General features: G+C 36.3%; 1 protein-coding gene across 1 annotated transcript in view; it reads right to left on the bottom strand.

Annotated features, from left to right (window-relative positions):
* The window catches only part of PREX2 (phosphatidylinositol-3,4,5-trisphosphate dependent Rac exchange factor 2), a 181,813-nt gene that overhangs the window by 1,543 nt on the left and 161,540 nt on the right, over window positions 1–18,730 (bottom strand). Inside the window, exons 38-39 of the mRNA XM_026842859.1 lie at window positions 9,454–9,556; window positions 2,657–2,724 (exon numbers count right to left, since the gene is read on the bottom strand). Coding sequence (XP_026698660.1) covers window positions 2,657–2,724; window positions 9,454–9,556 — 171 coding nt within the window. The remainder of the gene's footprint in view (window positions 1–2,656; window positions 2,725–9,453; window positions 9,557–18,730) is intronic.

The following is an 18,730-nucleotide window of genomic DNA, read 5'->3' as shown; positions in this document are numbered from 1 at the left end:
CTCTAATTTCAGTTCCCTTAGGAGTTAAAACCCATGGGACACTGGTCGTGTGCTAAATAACTTTTCTCTGAATCTCACTGGAAGTGATTATCAAGCAGTATTGTTTCTGGATGATAAGAACAGGGAGCATCAGTTCTGTCAGCCAAACAGCAATTGCAAACCTGCTTTCAAACCTCCACCATAATGTGTTCTGAAGATCATTGGGCCCTTCCACACTGTCCTCTGGCACATTCAAAAATGTGATCATTTAAGGTCACATTGTGCAGACACCAATGTGTTTATTGGGAGCCATATATAAGCCAATATACAGATATCTCATAATTAATATACCAATGAGAGAATAAGATGGTCTGATCTTTATACAGACAAGTATGCAGAGAAAAATAAACAGGGGTTATTTGTGTTATGTGGTGTGTTATTTGTGTTATGGTGTGATAAAGCAGCAATAATCAAAGCTGGCAAAGACAAAATTACTGTCAGAACCTCATCTAAGTAACTGCAGTGGGTTAGTTCTTGATGGTGTTTTAGTAAATCTAATTTCTATGGTACAGTGTGCAGAAAAGCTCAGCCCCAAGTACCAAGGTCTGTGTATTCTTCAGGTTAAAATGGTAATCATTAAGATTACTTGTCTTCAGACAAGTGATCTGGTGGGATTCTGAAGCAAACTAACAAGGCTGCACAAATTCCTAAGGAGCTATAGCGCTGAAGATGGCATAGAGTGGAAACAGCCTGTTCTGGGTCAATATATATGGAACAACTATTTGAGATGGTACAAACAGATCAGCTGAGAAAAGACAGAAAACAGTAGCACAGAACTGAGAACACGGTCAAGGGACGTTAAATGGAAACAAATTTAATGGTAAAATTCTTTTCAAGGCAAAGAACTGTGAACCCACATACATCAAAACCTAAACATCAGAAGTATAACTCCTGCTGATGACTATTCTGACTTAGAGACTTACCTCTCTAATGGTACACCAAACGCCCCAAACTGAGGTCAATGAGATACTTCTGTGACACTGCTGTTGCTGCGGACTGGCAAGCATGCTGGATGCATCTGTCTATTCTGTGTTCTAGGAGCTATCTCATAATTTTTCTTCAGCTTTTAATTGCTATGTTGTGGGATTGTCAACTGGAAAGAGGTGATCTTTTCTCAGCTGATGCAAATCCAAAAATGTCGCATGGCTAAGTTTTTCTTTTTAAAAACTTAAGATTTTTTCCTTTGTCACAAAAGCTCTGAATCTAGATACATACTCTGTCATTTAGTGGTGGGAAAAGTCTGGTTTGCACCAGACTTTTCTTTTGCTGTCTCCAGAATTATGTCATGAAGGAGGAGTCCATTTAAGGCCAAAATCATACTGTTAAAAATATTAAAAGGCTTCTCACATCTTTTACTCTAACAAAGTGTTATTTTACTACCTTAGGTTCCCACAGTGCAAGACAGTTGGTCAAGCAATTTTGGTCTTGTGTTGCCTCTAAACTAATCATTACCATGAGAACTGATGCCCTCGTCTGCGAAGGGCAATGATTCTATTGCTGATAAGTTTACTCCAGAATCAGTACTGCTGTTGGATCTTACTTAATCTTTTTTTATGGGGCATGCAAGATGCATATATGCTCCAACAAATGCTGCTAAGCAACTGAACAGCAGCTGCTGCTCAGATTTACTCATACCCTGTACACTTAAGGTACACTCCTTTTCTAGAATCAGATCGAGCACAGGCATGAAATAATGTGCAGTGATTTGGTACAAACAAATTATGAGCAGTAGCCTGATTCCCTACTGGGAGAAAATGGGACACCTGAGAAAAGGGGAGCAAATCGCTTAATAAAACATTCCTGAATATTAGTGGTCAGAACCCAGAGGACAACTCTCTGTGAGGCTACGGATAGCACATGTGTTCATTCTCATGGTTACTTCCATCAGGTATTACTAATCCCCCATTTCCTTTCTGAAATTTAAACACCACAGTGGGTCTGTTATGTATTCCATGTTATCTGTTTAGCTCATTAAATGTGTTATCATTCATCAACAAAACCCATTATGTTTTAAAATGGTAGAAGAAGTTTAAATTAGAGCTGGATTAATAAAACCTCTTTAAAATCAAATTAAGAACATAGCTGTTTGGTTATTTTCATTTATAAGTACTGTACTTGCTAAGAAACATTTCAGGTACCCGCAACCTATCACAGCATTAAAAAGCTGGATGTTTCAGAAAGAGACAAAGAAAGACTACATCATCTCTAAAAACAACTAGAACATGATTTTCCTGAGATACTGCAGGACAGTATTTCATTAAAATATGGGTTACGTGTCTAGGGTTATGGATGTAGTTATGAATATTTCCCCCAAACCACTAAACATTGCCAAGTGATGAAAGACTTACTCCAGTGTTTTCACAATTAACATGAACTAGGTTTCATTTTTCAAAAATGGGCATGTTTTGAAGTGTTCCATAGCCTGAACTTCTGCAAGTAATTATTTTAAGTAAAATTGTATGGCTAAGAATATAATTGATTTTATGTATGTTAAAAGCCACAACTTACCACTTAGTGCAGAATACAGTCAATGTTTACTGTTAGCTTTTGAGCAGCCAGGACAGAATTTGCCCCAAACTAGACAAAATCATGGTCTAGGACACAAGCAATCAGTTACCTTGGCACAGACTGTGGTGTTCGATCCCTCACTCCTAAATTCTTGGCTGTATTTTGTACTCTCGCACCCTGTGAAATTAAAATAACAGTTTTGCTTAATTTATTTCAACACAAGTTCAAAGGTCTTCTGGGATTTCTAGATGAACATAACTATTGATTACAATTCATTAATACATATGCTCCATGTCCTGAAACAACTCTCCTAAGGTGAGGAACAAGTTAAAGCAGTACATTAATTCTCAACTTAGAAAAATATGCAGAAAAGAGACAAAATCTTTTATCTTTTCACTTGGCATCAAATAAATGCGTATCTATCTTACTAACATAAAACACTTCATAAAAAAATAACATTTAATGTTTAAAACAAGTCAAACATTTCAATGTGTTTGATTTCTGTCACTACTCTTTGCAGAAGGCATTGGTTACAAAGTTCTCTTCTGAAACATCACTTATTTCCTTCTGAACAAACAAATATTACAGGTTATTTCCTACAAATAGCTTTCTAGTTAAATCTAGAAAAATGGCCTAAATTGAGGCACTACATTAGGATTAGAAAAATGCAGGTGCTGATCTTCCTTTATAATCACAGAATCAGAAAAATTCCGGTTGGAAGGGACCTCCCAAGATTGTTTAGTCCCAACACCCCTGCTTAAAGCAGAGTCAACTAGAAAAGCTGGTATCTTTGTACGTCAGTTGATCCTTTGAAAAACAATAATGGAAGTACTCTTGTCTCACTGACTCATTCAGTAAGGAGGAAGTTGATAAAACATGCACAATGTTCATATACTATGACAGTGAAAAATGCAGACTCTTCTGCAAACAAACTAGCTTAGACATATGAAAGAACTCAACAGAATTTGTTTTTAAATGATGAGGTCTTTTAAAGTGCAGTTTCATTAATGTAAAAGTCATGATAAAAAAAACCATATCTGTTAGATTTATAGTCTCTTTATGTTTTCTAATATTTTAAAGGAGATGGAAACTATATGTTCTGTCTATAATACATACACTGACTCTCCCTTTATTTCTCCTTCTCTTCTACCTAAATTTAAGACAAAATAACAGAGAACAAAAATATATAATCTCAGAATTCTTAGACTGAGATCTTAGAGTGGTGTGAAACATCAAAGATAATTTATATTCCAAACAGGGCTGAAATGGCAGCTGTACATGATGTAAAAATGAGGTATAATCATTGATTCAATATGTAGAATAAGACTAGAACTTGCATCTGACTGAAATCTGGTACCCAGGCAATTGAAAAGGTATTATTAGTTCACTGTTACGGGCTCAAACAAAACATGAAAAAGGCTGGTTGGTTATACACAGGGAGGTTCTCAGAATTTATGTAAATTAACACGTGCTATAAAATTACTGTGTTCTTATGTATTTTTTTAGGGAAAAAAAATAGTGGTAAAGACAGAGAAAATAACTAGAATAACTACAAAGCTGAAGGCAGAATGTAAAAGTGATTTTACTAGCTTTACATCTAGCTCAGTAAACTTGTCTCCGACAGTTGCAAGAGACACGACTACAGACCATGACAAATACACGTCTTTCCCCAGAACCTCCTCCAGAATTCAATCGTTAGTCACTCAATACTTCCTCTGTTCAGCAGCAAGTATGTATTTAATCATTTTCAGTGGTTCTCTTGTCTTCTTTCTCATCTCATCTTGAACCCATGAATAACTTCATATCACTAACCTCGTTTTGGAAGGAGGTCCACATCCTGGGTACAATCTCAGCCTGTTGTGTCAAGAACCACTATTTTAATTTGGGTTGAATCTGCCAGGTTTTTTTGATGCCTTTAGTTCTGCACTGGTGAGGACAATGGTCAATCCCTATCCATGCCACATGTTCTTTAGACCTCAGTCATACCCTCCTTCACTCATGAAGCTGAACAATCCTAGATTATTTTGTCGGTCTGTCCTGTCTATAAAGCCATTCCCAACCACCAATCATTTTTTTCTGACCTTCTCTGAACCATTTCCATTATGTATATCCTTATGGAAGGGATCACAATGTCAGACAGTTCAAAATAAAGTGTCATGACAGCATGATTTCTACTTTATTGACTATCCTTTCCTAAACCACTGTCACTTCTGATTTACTTTATTGATAGCTACTGAGAATTGAGCTGATATTTTCTATCATATCCTGAGATCTTAAACATGAGATGTAATGGCAAACTCACAGTCAGTTATTTTGAATGTGAATTTAGGGTGTATTTTTTCCCCTGTGTGCATCACTTAAGAGTTATCTACACTGATTTCCATCTGTCATTTTATTGCTCAATCATGAAGTCTGGTAAGATCCTTTTGTAATTCTTCACAGTTACTTCTCATCTTTAAGAAAAAACGTGAAGAGTTCAGAGGAGAATAGGGAGATTGATTAGGTAAAAAAATGCAACTGAAAGAAAATCAGATTAACTGATCTTCTATCTACACAAGTGATGGCTTATCAGGGAAATGATAAATCAAGTTCAGAACAGGCCTTTTAGTAGGACCAGTAGCAATAGAACAAGGGGTTATGGTTTTAAACTAAAAGAAGGTAGATTCAGACTAGATATAAGGTAGAAATTTTTTACAATGAGGGTGGTGCAACACTGGAATATGTTGCCCAGAGAGGTGGCAGATGCCCCATCTCTCTGGAAACATTCAAAATACTAAATGTCCACTGCTAAAAAGGGAGTAAAATCTGGTGTGTACAGTATACTGGACAGAAAACGGGAAACTTAAAGGGGGGGGGAGAAAAAGAGGAAGAATAAGAAGCAAAGACTCAAATAAGGCACTAAGTAAAACATCCTAATGAAAAGGTGAAGAAAACTCTGGAACAGACCACTTGGGAAGTACTGCACAGGAATCTCCACTAATGAGATTTAAAAACAGATACAACAAATATCTGTCATGAATTACATAAAAATAGCTGGCCTGGTGCTAGTTACAAAGGTAGACATGTTGAGCCCAGATTTCCATCCCCTTCAATGTCCTTTTCTAAAATTTCATCATAATAAAGAAACCCCACCAGGATAGACTGCTGAGATTGGCATGTGATTAACATAACTGAGAGCCAGAATATACATATACATGGAAAAACTATCTAAATTAATCACATGTAGATCCTGAACATCCGTGCTGTGACTACTTCTGAGAATAAAACCAGCCTATTTTTACTTGCATCACTCACTAGACAAATTAATTTTAGTATCCTGCTCACATAATATATCAAATGCTTTGATTTAAAAAGCAGTCTAGCTTAATACAACCATGTAATTTATTGTTTAGCACAAGAACAAATTGGATCTTACTTACAACCACCAGATTCTTTTGAGGAAAATCCCCCAAGAATTACTACTAGCAAGTTGGTATCTGACATGTCTTTGTCTCCACTCAGCACCATTATACCACTTCTATTTCAATATACTGTTAATTTATACTTCTCCAATATATTCTTAAAGCTACAGCAATATAAATATTGACACTGTTCATCTCACATAGGTTAAGGGATTGTTGCGTTACGTGGCTCCAGAACGCTTCCCCGTATGCATACCAGTACTGCCAGCACACTGGTGAAAGATGCTGACAACTCTGCGGAGACACCACCATCAATCTGGACTCGTATATATGAACCAATATTCTCGTTGCCATGAGAAAAAATGATAGGTTTATTTTCAAGCTACACACTAATTTAAGGATAGCAAGAACCAGTCACATAAAGAAAACAGATTCTTTTTATGCCCTGCTCAAAGAGCTCTAAATCAGTAAAATTTTTAAGCGAATTATTCAAAATATAGTGCCAGTATCATACTCATGAAAAGGCATGGAAAAATGATTACTCACTTAAAAGACAACACAAATTCTCTCCTAGCCTTTTCTGCTTATCATCTTTTTAGTTACCTTTCTTCCTCAGAGCCCTGCAGCTCCTTTCCTAGAGGCCTCTGTCCTCTCCACACTTTGCTGCATCCTGTCAGGATGCTTTACATAATAGTGCTAAGGTATGACAAATGGGTACAGATGTTTACAGTATGACTAAGGGTACACATGTTTACATGAATAAGCATACACGAGTAAATAAAGCTACTAAAAGATAGTTGGGATGTTCTGTTAAAATTTTTAATTTAAAAATTGATCTAGACTGTATTAACAGATGAAAACCAGAAACAACTTTAACAAAAACCATCCCACAGACCTCAGTTCATACCAGCTCTCACAGGTTGGTCTCTTTCATTCTTGCAGAACAGGTGCTTGTGAATACCTAATAATAACTGACAGAGCAATTACTTTGAAAACTGTCCCAACCATAGACTCAGAGCTATTATGAGTCTTGTTAAACACGATCACGACCTCATTCAATTTAAAAGAAAAAAAACACTTCCTGAGGTCATCCATGCAACCAGGTGTCTCCAGTTACTCAGTATTGGTGCCCCAAGCTTGAAGAAGTGAGTAGAGATAATTTCCCCCTGTGGAAAGCTGATACTGCTAGGAGCTAACATTGCTGGCTACTCCAGAATCGATGTCCTTTCATTTGCACCTCCCTGTGGCTAATCTCTTTATTCCACAAAAGATTCAGGGTGTAATTGGGCTAACAAAATCTTTGTTTGGCTGTTTTTTTACATTAAGCCAGGTAAAAGACAGATGTATTGCCCTTAACTAAATGTTCTGCATCAAACCCCAAGAAGCTTATTTTTTTTGCAAGTCTTATGGCTTGCATTATGCTCCTGACAGTTAAATCCTACAGATAATTTAAACATTAAATCCGGAACAGGTTTCTAGAAAATACTATAGTGTGTTGTTGAAATTACTCCAAAACATTTAGAATTTAATGGAGGGTTATATTTCTACTCCAGAACTCCAGGACTTATTTAAAATTACAACAAAAGATTATTACTCTATTAAATGCTGTAGTGGTTTCCTGCAAGAGGAAGAGTTTGTGAAAAAAAAAGTCTGGCTTGATATACTAGCAGACTTTTTTGCACTGTCTGTGGGTGGTATTGAGATATTGGTATCTTTAACAGCTATTGATCACCTGCTGTTTTACTTCAGAGAATGCAGCCTCACTGGAGGCTTCTTTCTACATCTTTATTTGAGCAAGTATAGTTACAGCTGCTCAAAATCATGTAAGTTACTTTTATTTTGTCTTTCATTTTCCTTTAATAAGCTACAGAAGATCCACAAATGGATTAGCATTTTTTTAGAATGGACTAAAGCTGTACATTGAAAAAGTACCCTTTGACAGAATACAACCTGCAAGTGGACATATGCAAAACTACGTCCATGTTTTTTGATTGCAAAATGCCCAGATCTGCCCTTTGCCTAGAACTCCAGAGCAGACATGTCAACCTATGCATACAAGTTTATCCTTATACAGCATTAGTTTTCAGGTCAAATTAAAGTTGTGATTTCTGAGCAGACCTACATGGTCTGATTCAAGAAACTTGAGGGTACTTATTCACTACATAAACTTAATTTATGCACCAAATAAAGTGAAAGTCCAGTATGAAAGGGAATGAGAAACTAATTACTCTGATGTATCCATGTTAGGCAGCAGTACTTACATATAATTGAGCAGTATCTGGAGATCTACAGAATTGCATATGTGTAGCATATGTATATTTTTATCTACAGCAATTTAGAAGTACAGCTGTTTAATCATCTTCAGAACTAAACTGTGATTGCTGCACAGAATATGTAGCAAAATTAATGAAAATAATAAAATTAGATGCAAACTAAAACCCCAAAATTTTGAATCTTGTCTTATCTGTGATTAATTGTTCCAATATTTAATTATCTTTTTTTCACTTCAAGACTGAGTGCATCCTGTATCTTGTTTATGCTTTTGTCATAAGGTTGAAAGCTACCACAGGCTGGGATATGTGTTCCATATGCCCACAGAGTGATTAAACCCCCACTCAAACTCTCTTTGATCAACTGAATAGGTTGAGCTCTTTAATCTTTACTTCATAAGCCTTGTCTAACAATCTCTGGATCATTTGTGCTCCTTCTCTGAACTCCTTCCAAGATTCCAAACATCCTTTTGAAAGTATTTATCTGATAAGATATTCTAGGAAAAGCTATGCCAATACAGTAGAGTGTATCCCCCATTTGCAGTTGATACTGCCTTTTAATCCAGTATTTTTTGTCATACCTTAGCACTAAGAATTCATGTTGAGGTGGTTATCTATCCACAACAGCGTTTAAATTCTAATATTCTGTTACGACCAAAGAATGAAAAACACTATTTTGAAATAAGCACATTGTCCTCAGGAATCCTGCCTGGAAATTTAAGAACCATGGTATTTATTTCTCCCCTTCCCTTCCACACTTCCCCTTCATTCAATACATGAGTAACTTTTTATTAACAATAGTTAATAATCTTAAATTATTTTTATGGATAATATTTATTAGAATAAAGATTGTCTTACTCAACAGAATATTCTGATATAAGGTGATACCACAGCAGTTACTATACAAAAATCATTAAGTAAAACCATATCCCTGTAAAAATTACGATCTCTTTACACATACAGAAAAAGCAAGCATCTGGTTAAAAACAGTCCGTTCCATTATTTAAAAAAAAACAAAAAACAAACAAACAAAAAAAAAACCCACCACACACCTTTCAGCCAACAGTAAAGGAAGAGAATTTAAAAAAACAACAGAATACCCAAACTAAGAAAACTCACACACATTACACAACACTAAGATGAAGGTTGCAAAATGCTTGGTCAAGTCATTCTTGTTTGATGATAAGATGCCTTGTTAGGAAACACCAAGATCTTACCCACAGCGAGCATCTTACCTGTTTGCGCATAACATCTGTAGCTTGCATGATATAGCGAGGAGGTAGCCCATGGCTCCGAGCCAGAATGATTGCCTGCTCCAGGGTAACACTCAGGGTGCAGCTGCAGTGGAAGACAGAAGTCAGCTATCTGCTAGCAGTGATTTCCTTAAAATAATTGCTTTTTAAAAAAAAAGGTAATTGATTTAAAGTTATAAATTAAAAGATAACATAGTAGATCTGCCCCCTATCCCTCCCCCACCCATGCAGACACTAGTTTGAACACTAAAATGTTTCTTAAATAGAAAGATTTGGACTGTAACAAGTGTTCCTGCTGACTTACAACTAAATGCATTTGCCTTGTTCTACTGTTGATTAAAAAGCCCAACAAAACCCACAACCCAGCTATGTTTTGGCAAGTCCACGAGAGAGTGACAACCCAAGGAGAAAAATTTTTTGTAATTGTATAAATCCCGTTCCAAGCAGTTTCTGTACATGCTCTCTTTCACCCTCCACTGCTAATACAGACCCTAGTTTTGGTATCAGGATCCTGACCTCGCGATTAATTCAGCTTATTCTCATGGCACATTAGTGCAGTTCAGTCCAAAATTAAGAGACATCCCTTCCAAAAAAGAAAATAAATAAATAGGGCATTCCTTCAAATAAACTGTCCTCTCCTACTTTGACAATCTTTTTCAAGTAAACACTTGAGAACAAAACCTGATCATGGTACCACATCCTAATGAAAAGGCTGTAATTGCTTTGTCAGATAAACAAAGAAAACCAGTTTCAGAGCTAAAGAACTTGCCATAGGACAACCTGTCATCACACTAGATACGAAGTAGTAGGGAAAGTAATTTTCGACATGCCATCCGATTTCACTTGCCATGGTAAGGACAAGGATGAAGAGTTTGGTTTCCTATACAATCAAGACTAAAGCTATAGAAGACTCATAGATAAAGTCAACAAAACTGAGTAGAAACAGGCACTTTTTGGAAAGCACAACATGTTTGAGGGCTACTATCATCCAAGATCTGAGAGTGGATCCATTCTGCACCAGTAAGCTGCTTAATTTTTCTGTTCACACTGGAAGTATTGCAATAATCAAAGCTCTTCCACCAGAAAGATGAGGTGTACATAAAATGATCCTACCTCAGCAGAACCTGACAAAAGTTGTGTGTTTCAAGTTCAAATAATAAAAGTGAGATACCTAGTTAAAACATACTTTTGAGTAGCCTTTTAGCAAAATCCTGACCAAAAGATTCTGCATAGCTTATATTATGCACACAGAAGAGACAATATGTTTCAATCAAACACTCATCTTGCTAAGCAGAAGATCTGTAGGAGGAAAAATGTGGCTGCACTTATTTTCTTACTGAAAAAAAACCCAGCCCTGACACGTTTTAAATACCACTTAAGGAAATTTATGGACTGTAAAAAGTTTAACAGTAGTGAGTGTAGAATATACTAAATCTGATCTGTAGCTTTATTAATGGCCTTTCATTAAAAATTTATAAGCTAAGTGATTTTCCATGGTAATGAAATAATTTTTATTCCCCAGTTTTTTGTATACGCTGACCTCAGAGTTAACATGAAGCAAAAATCTATTGATTCTTATGTTATGTTTGATTAAGGTGCATAATAGACTAGAAATAAACATTATTAGACTAGAATTAGTATTTAGCTAATAGCTCTAGTATTAGACTAGAAATAAACACTTTGTTTTCATCTTGTCTTTGAAAGGTGAAATACTGCCCAAATAAAATACATGCTCATAATATTTGCCAGCACCGAAGTCTAAACATCTAACTTTCATGACCAGACTACAAAGGAAGCTTTTTCCTATTGACAACGGGACAAAGCAACGCAATCTGAAATCTAATTTGACAGGTGTAATCTAAACCAGAGAAAAAGGGTAAAAAGTCTCCCTGTAGATATAATAGACGTTAATGGACTTACAGCTTTCAACCCACCAGTTACTGAATCAACTTTCCCATAAACCCCATTCGTGGAACGCAGAAGACTGAAAGAACAGAAAAATCATATTCTGCATGTGTGAATCAAAAGTAACAAAAGAACCTTCTAAATGAAGTTCAGCTTGAAGAATTAGGTGCCAACACTAATCTTGCAATGGGAAAAGACTGCCAAACTGCTCCCTATCCAAAACCTAATGAAATTGCTGGTGATCATGGACATTATGAGCCATCTACATTTTCACAATTCCAGCCATGATTCAGAAATAAGGTTGCCAAGTGTGTAGATAAAGACACAGCCAGAGTGGAAAAAGTGGGAACAAAGACTAAAATAGCATAATGAAGATTTCTCTAATAAGCTACTATGAAGGTAGGCAACAACTACAGTACAATCCTGAAACACAGAGGTCAAAATTGAAGATCGCACTTCAAGGTAAAAAAGAGCAGCAATTCTAAGGATAATATTTTTTCTGTATCCTAGGAAATTAGTAGTGAAGACACTCAAGATGACAGCAGTGACAACATTAACTATTATCACACCTTTTCAATAAAATATTTTATATTCGAGGTGAAGTCCTCCTGCAGTAATGCTGGTTAGATACATCCACTGCTTCTTTTAAAAGACATTTTTACCCATTAACATTAAAAACATGTTAAAATGGCATCAGTTGCATGAGTGTATTTCAACATACTATTTCATTAGAGATGCTATTGAATATCACTAGATTTTGTGTCTCTCAAGGCATGTAAAAGGTCTGATAGATGGCAGAATTAAATATAATTATTGGTTATGTCTTCTGTCACGTGATTATGAAATAAGGTTACTACTTTCTAAATACAAAAACCAACAACACTCAAATAGCTTCATTTTGGCTGAATACTGAATCAAGGAGATGGCATCCTGTAAGAAAACTGATCACATAAACATTCCATGGTGCTATGCTGAACTGACTCACTAGTAAACATGCATTTACAAGCTGGTACTCTCAGCTCTTCAAATATAGTTTTTTAATTACTACATATCTGTTATTGCAAAGGAAATTGCCCTGGAAACCAGCTGTGAACGAAACAAATGCACACACAAAACATCAGATGGTAACATGGAAAAGTCATAACTGGAAGTACCTCAGCAACAGGGCTGCCAAGCACAGAAAAACCAAGCAAATGCAGATTTAAGCCAAACCAACTTGTACAATTTTATGAAACAATATGAAAGGTGGGAGTTCCTCGCATGGTAAGACTGTTCTGGTGGTCTGAGGTTCCGACTTGGTTCAATACCAAGGATTGTCAGCAAATATGTGCAATATGTAATAATTCCACCCTTCTCCCTCATTTTTAGAGCTGATAAGCAGATGGTATTAAAGCTTATGATTTGGAAGCAGTTCTGACCACTGAAAGTGTCTGGTCGTTTGGATGCAATCAGCCCAGACAAACCAAACAAGGGAAATATTAGGGGAAAAACTCCTTCAGTGCTCTCATAACATTCTGTTATGGGAAGCATAAATCCCAAATCCATATATCTTACAGCATAAACAAATCAAAATCTGTTCTCAGTACCTCTCTTCTCCTCTGATCCCTTCTTTTATGCCAAAAAAACAAAAGACCCAAATTCATCATCTCAGAATTTATGTCAGTTAGAATCACAAATTCCCTGCCTTGACAGATTACCGCAGCAAGGCAGATATTTGGCTTTCCCATCACAACTGGGCTGAGAATTCCTCATTTCACCCATTTGGTTTCCAAGAAACAGAAGGGTCTGCAGCTGCTCCCAGCCACTGCCTGCTATCCACAGTCTCACATTAGCCATGACAATATTGATGTGAAGATTAAACACAAACTTTCAAATATCTTCTGGATCAGACCATCCCGAACAAAAGAGGTTAAATCATTTTCTGTCGCCAATAGTCCATTTGTTTCTAACTGGATGTGATTTTTACTGGAAGGCTGCAAATTGGCTGGATAGAAAAATGGAGTTGTAAAAGAGGAAAACAGATTGAAATTTTCTAAGAAATGGATTATTTCATGACAGCTTGTTTAATGTCACCTGAAAGGAAAAATAATTTGAGTTCATGTACACTACCTACAGAGCTGCCACTCAGCAAACTGTGCATCTACATTACCAGAGTAACAAGAATCTAAATCATTCAATTCATTCTCAGGTTTCAATTAGGATTCCAGCCATCCTACATCCAAAGATGCATCAAAACACCCCTTAGTAAAATGCCCTGAATAGAAAAGATGAAGTGAAACAAATTGGTTTAGTAGTTACCACAGTCAGAGACGTTGAAATTAATCATGTTCTGGCTATGTGAATGGGGAAAAAAAAAAAAAAAAAGATGCATGTATGCTTAGTCTAATTAAAATCTATGGCTTCTACTTGACATGTAATTTAATGCCAATGTTATTATTTTAATTATGTTTCATTCTATACATCATAAGATAATCATACCTACATCTGACCACCTTTTAAATCAATTACACTATTAAGTATTCATTTGCTTCTGCTGTCATTTAAATTAATGCTTATAGGACAGCTATTATTTATGTCAGTATATGCAGCAATTAAAAACTTACTACTAATATCAGACACTTTTGGGTAAACCTTTTTTTGGGTATTTCTCAAGAATTACTAGTGATAGCTGAGTAATATATATTGATTCCTATGAGTAACCCAAAGTAGAAAATAGGCCACGATAAATCTAAAAAGGAGGGAAAATGTTGTTCAGGACTATAAGAAATCAGCATAAAAAGTATGGACAGGCCTAACTCAAGACTCTCTCACAATCTCCAAGCTGTTCTCATCGTGGGAATATGTCCCCATGTAAGTAAAAGTGAAGTTTGCATTCTCTGTGCCCATATACTGAAACTTTGCTGAATAACATTTCATCTCACAGAGAGAGGGAGGCTGGGCCAGCCAAGAGAGAATATGAGCAAGAAATCTGCACATTAAACTACAATATTGTATTTTACAATTACAGTAAAACTCTAATGGAGTTCAGGACTGAGATTCAATTCTTTACAAACCTTTGTGAAGGTGAGATGTTCCCAGTGTGGAAAAACTATTACTTTAAAATCAGCCTTGGATTGAACACACCCACTAAAGTTTAGTCCAAAACTTACATTATTTTTGCCAATGTATAGAAAGCCATTACTCTGCACATAAAATACATTTATTCCGTTATTATGGTTCAGCAATTATAAACAATGATTTGAAAAGTAACTATCTGTGGAATGTATTATAACATCACATATGTGTAATCCATGATTAAAGGGACTTCTGCCTTTTATCCATTAAGCATCTGCTTGTACAGGTTTCCTTCACAAGAGGAACAACTGTGACTATGTAGTTGTACAAACCTCAAAATAAATATATCCCAACTCCCTTATCCACCATCCCACAACAGGATAAACAAACCCAGCTCTACCAGGTATTTTCAAGCACAAGCTACCAAAAGATTTCTGAGTTGCTGAAGTGGATAGCATAAACTCACCAAGCTAGAGAACCAGTCTTGGGAGGTAAGTATACATTAGCCATATTTCAGACCTGAAGTTACTTAATTACCTCTTTTGTAGTTTACAAATATAGTTTACATCAGGTTTATTACATTCAATATTAGTAATTTTTAATCCTGAAGCATTAAACGTGCAGTACATAATGATGATTTTTTTCTGTAGTTTATTTGGGAGATTACTATCATCCAAACTATTTCCAGAAATAAAATGTCACTATTATCTCTTGTTTTAAGAAAGATAGCTTTTCAAAGAATAATGGGAGGGGGAAAAAAGGTAGTTTTTCAAAGAATAATCAGGAGTGGTCAAAAAAGCACTTCTTTTCACCATACATCTTCTGTTAAAAAAACTACATCTTTTCACAGAGCATCTTTTCACAAACATTCTTCCTGTAATATCTTGCCACCTATTATCAGCTGAAAATATTGCAAGAAGGCACTTCCACCATTAAATATTATTTGTTTGATGAAAGAACAACATTTTCAAAAGATTCAAATGCCTTTTGTTTGCTCAATCATACTTGCAAAAAACAAACAAAAAAATCCGATGCCAACTGAAAACCCAGCTTTGGCCACTATCTCTTGTTCTGTGCAGAAAGTCTTTCACATTAAAGGCTTCTTCCCATGTAAGCAGGCAACTAAATCTGCCGGAAAATTGCAATTTACTTCCTGTCTTGTAATAGTTCATGTTATTCACTTAACTCTCTTCCACCTCAAAAATGAAAGAAGATTTGAATAGGTTTTTAATTGTTCAAAAGGATCTACTCTATTTCTGATGTAATGTAGCAGGTTTTCTAAGGAAGAATTGTATTCTTCCAAAGACCTGGACTGCAGATAAAGCAATATTGCAACAACTGAAGCATGAGAGGATGATTCTACAGAGCACGGTGATTTGAGTTTTGGGTCAACCCTACTACTAAATGTCCATAATGTTAAAAGGAATCCAAATTGAAAAACCACCTTGAAATCCATACTAGTAACAACTTTGATCCATCTTATCTGTCTCCGTGTATTTTATGCACTTCTCTGCATCTCACATTGCATTTTAAACTAAAGTGTCTCAGAACGTAAAATATGCAAGAGCACTCTAAGACTAGAGTCTTTCACATACATATAAAAGAAAGCAAAAATGTAGCAGATTGCCTCTGAAAGGCAAATATAGATCAAAATAAAATGATCATCACTGTAGTAAAAGCATAGCTATTTGTGTTAAATGTCTTGTTTAGTTTGTCAAGACAAATTCTCACATTTTTAACAATTACATAACTCTTTTCAAATAGTAAGCAGCACAGAATTAAATACTCTACTATCCTAAATTATTTTATGAGAAGTTTTCGTATGCCTCGTATGTAAGATATCACAAAAATGCACTAATTGTGGCTACACTGTCCTGGGTTTGAGTGAGTGGTGGGGTTGGGGGGGACTACAACAAACACAAACCAAACCTGGTATTTAAAAAATACAAGGGAATCTTGACTAAATGGGAAGGTAGCAAGACTAAAAGCACAGTTTAGACCAGAAGGCTGAAGAGGAGCAAGGATTTCAGTTTGTGCTGACCTGCCTCCCGAAAGTAGTCCCATCAATCCCAGAATGCTTTTTTACTGTGGAGCTAATAGCCAGCCTAAATACAGCTGCAAATCTTCAAGGAGACTTTTTTTCTGTAGCACGCAGTCACTGAGCTCAGAACTACATTCATACAGAAAGATTTCTAAAATAATCTAAAAGGAATAATTCTTATGATAGAATATCTAAAATATACATTCAGAGTACCTATTTTTCACCTTGTTTCATTTGATTCACAGAAAGGCAGCTGGTCATGATGGACAGCTTATGGTGCTACTCTGCTTTGCTATGTGGAAGATGGAGCAGGTTAAGCTGGCTTGCAGGAGCTGTGCCAGCTACAGGAGACAGTATAATCAACCCTTGGCAAAACCTGCCTCATCATTCAGCCGAGTGTCTGCCAGCCAGAAGCCCACTGCTTGAAGAACGGTAACACTAAGGAGACACTTTCTGGAGAGGAAATTAAAATTCAGAAAAGAAAAATAAGACAGTGATTTTTACGGGGTTCATCAAGATTATAAAAGACTTATTTTTTCTTGATCCACCAGGAAATGCAAAATTTTAAATAAACTTGGGATTTGTTTCATTTGGATGCTTTAAATGATTCCTTTGAGCCTGCAAGGCCTATGGTCCCTGAACAGACTTCTGCAGCTGCTGCACCTAATTTCATTTTGGCATGGAAAGAGGCTAGGACATGTCTGTGCAGTGCAGTCTTGCTCTTCTCCCTCAAGCAAGAGCTGGCATCATGATTCAATAAAATTTAAAAGTGCCTTTCATCACCTACATTTGTACAGAGTGACTGCAACTTCAAACAGAATGAATACAAGTAAAGAAAGCAAAGCATTGTTTACAGGGTGACAGCTGATTGTCAGGCAGAAATATAATTAAGGATGATAACAAAGGGAAAACAGAAATGCAAACTATTGATTTATTGGACTAAGTTAGAGCTCTGTGCCTGATGTTGATCAACAAGGCATGTTCAGAATCCAAGGGGAGTTTGTAGTATTCACATGCCACTTAGGACAGTGAAGGTTAAAGGGACTTATTTTTTCCCATCCTTGTTTTTCTTGTGATCGAAATATATTTGAAATGAACTGCTGTCTGAAATAGATATAGGATTTCAGGCTCTAATGTAAATTGGTAAACATATTGTCATAATAAAAATCAAAGCAAAGCAATCACCAGCAATTCAAAATCCCCAGCATTATCTTGGATACGGGGATGAAAATATGAACTCTGTCAAGCTGCTTTAGCCTAGTGCAGTGTAAAAAGCAATTTAATATGGATCACAGACAAGTCAGAAACCAAGACACGGCTGATCCAGAGATCAACAATCACTGTCAAAGCAGAAAAAGCTGCTGTTTCATAGTTCTTGGCCTCTTCTGCATTGGACTGCCCCCACAGCTCCCCCCTCCTAAACTATCTTGGACTTGCTTCTGGTTAGAAGGAGGGGTGGCTGTCACTCCCCTCTGCCCCCCCACCCACTGTCAATCCATGACACCTAAATTGAGAAAACACAGAAAAGGCTCTACAGTCAGTTCAGTAAGAGACAGATAAATTGAGTGAGGGAAGGTTCATATATATATTTTGTTTAAAGTCTATTAAATATATCTAAATTCTGACATATGAATAGTTTGCTCAGCTGCCACTCTGCATGAACAAAAGAAAGATGCTGACCAGCAGAGCACCCTGTCCTCTTCCACAGACTCTCAGATATTCTCTCCCATTAGAGACCAATCATAGAAATTAGGCTAAAATTTAGGGCTTTTATCAAAAGAAAGCATACCGAAACCTTGCTCAGAGTTGATTAGTCTTCATTTTTAAATGGCAAGACTGATACGTGAAGAATACAGTTTCAAAGTTTAACCTGCAAGGACAATTCACAGCTTTCTTGCATCTGCTTGCCTAGTAGCATCTGTAGATAATACCAGTTTTCAACTCATTTAATATCCGTAGTATAGTGTTAAAAAAAACAGTCACAGGTCCTTGGTCTGGGCCTGCAAAATGTGGATTTCTGCAACTGATCACAATCAAGCACTTCCCAGCATTTAGTTTCTAAGAACACAGAAGGCCAGACACACTGCTGAATACAGCCAGAGATAAATATCCTTACTGAAAATCAGTAGCTTGAACTCTGAAGAACTAACTTACAACTTAGAGCCCTATTTTGCAAGATTATCTGCCCTGATTAAATAATATTCCAACAAACAGAAGAATTAAGCCTTCGAGATTGCAGACAACAAACAAAATAATTTA

Source organism: Athene cunicularia (assembly GCF_003259725.1).
Source record: "Athene cunicularia isolate RWA chromosome 2 unlocalized genomic scaffold, athCun1 chr2_part1, whole genome shotgun sequence".
Taxonomy (NCBI): Eukaryota; Metazoa; Chordata; class Aves; order Strigiformes; family Strigidae; genus Athene; species Athene cunicularia.
This window is presented reverse-complemented; position numbering and strand designations above follow the sequence as displayed.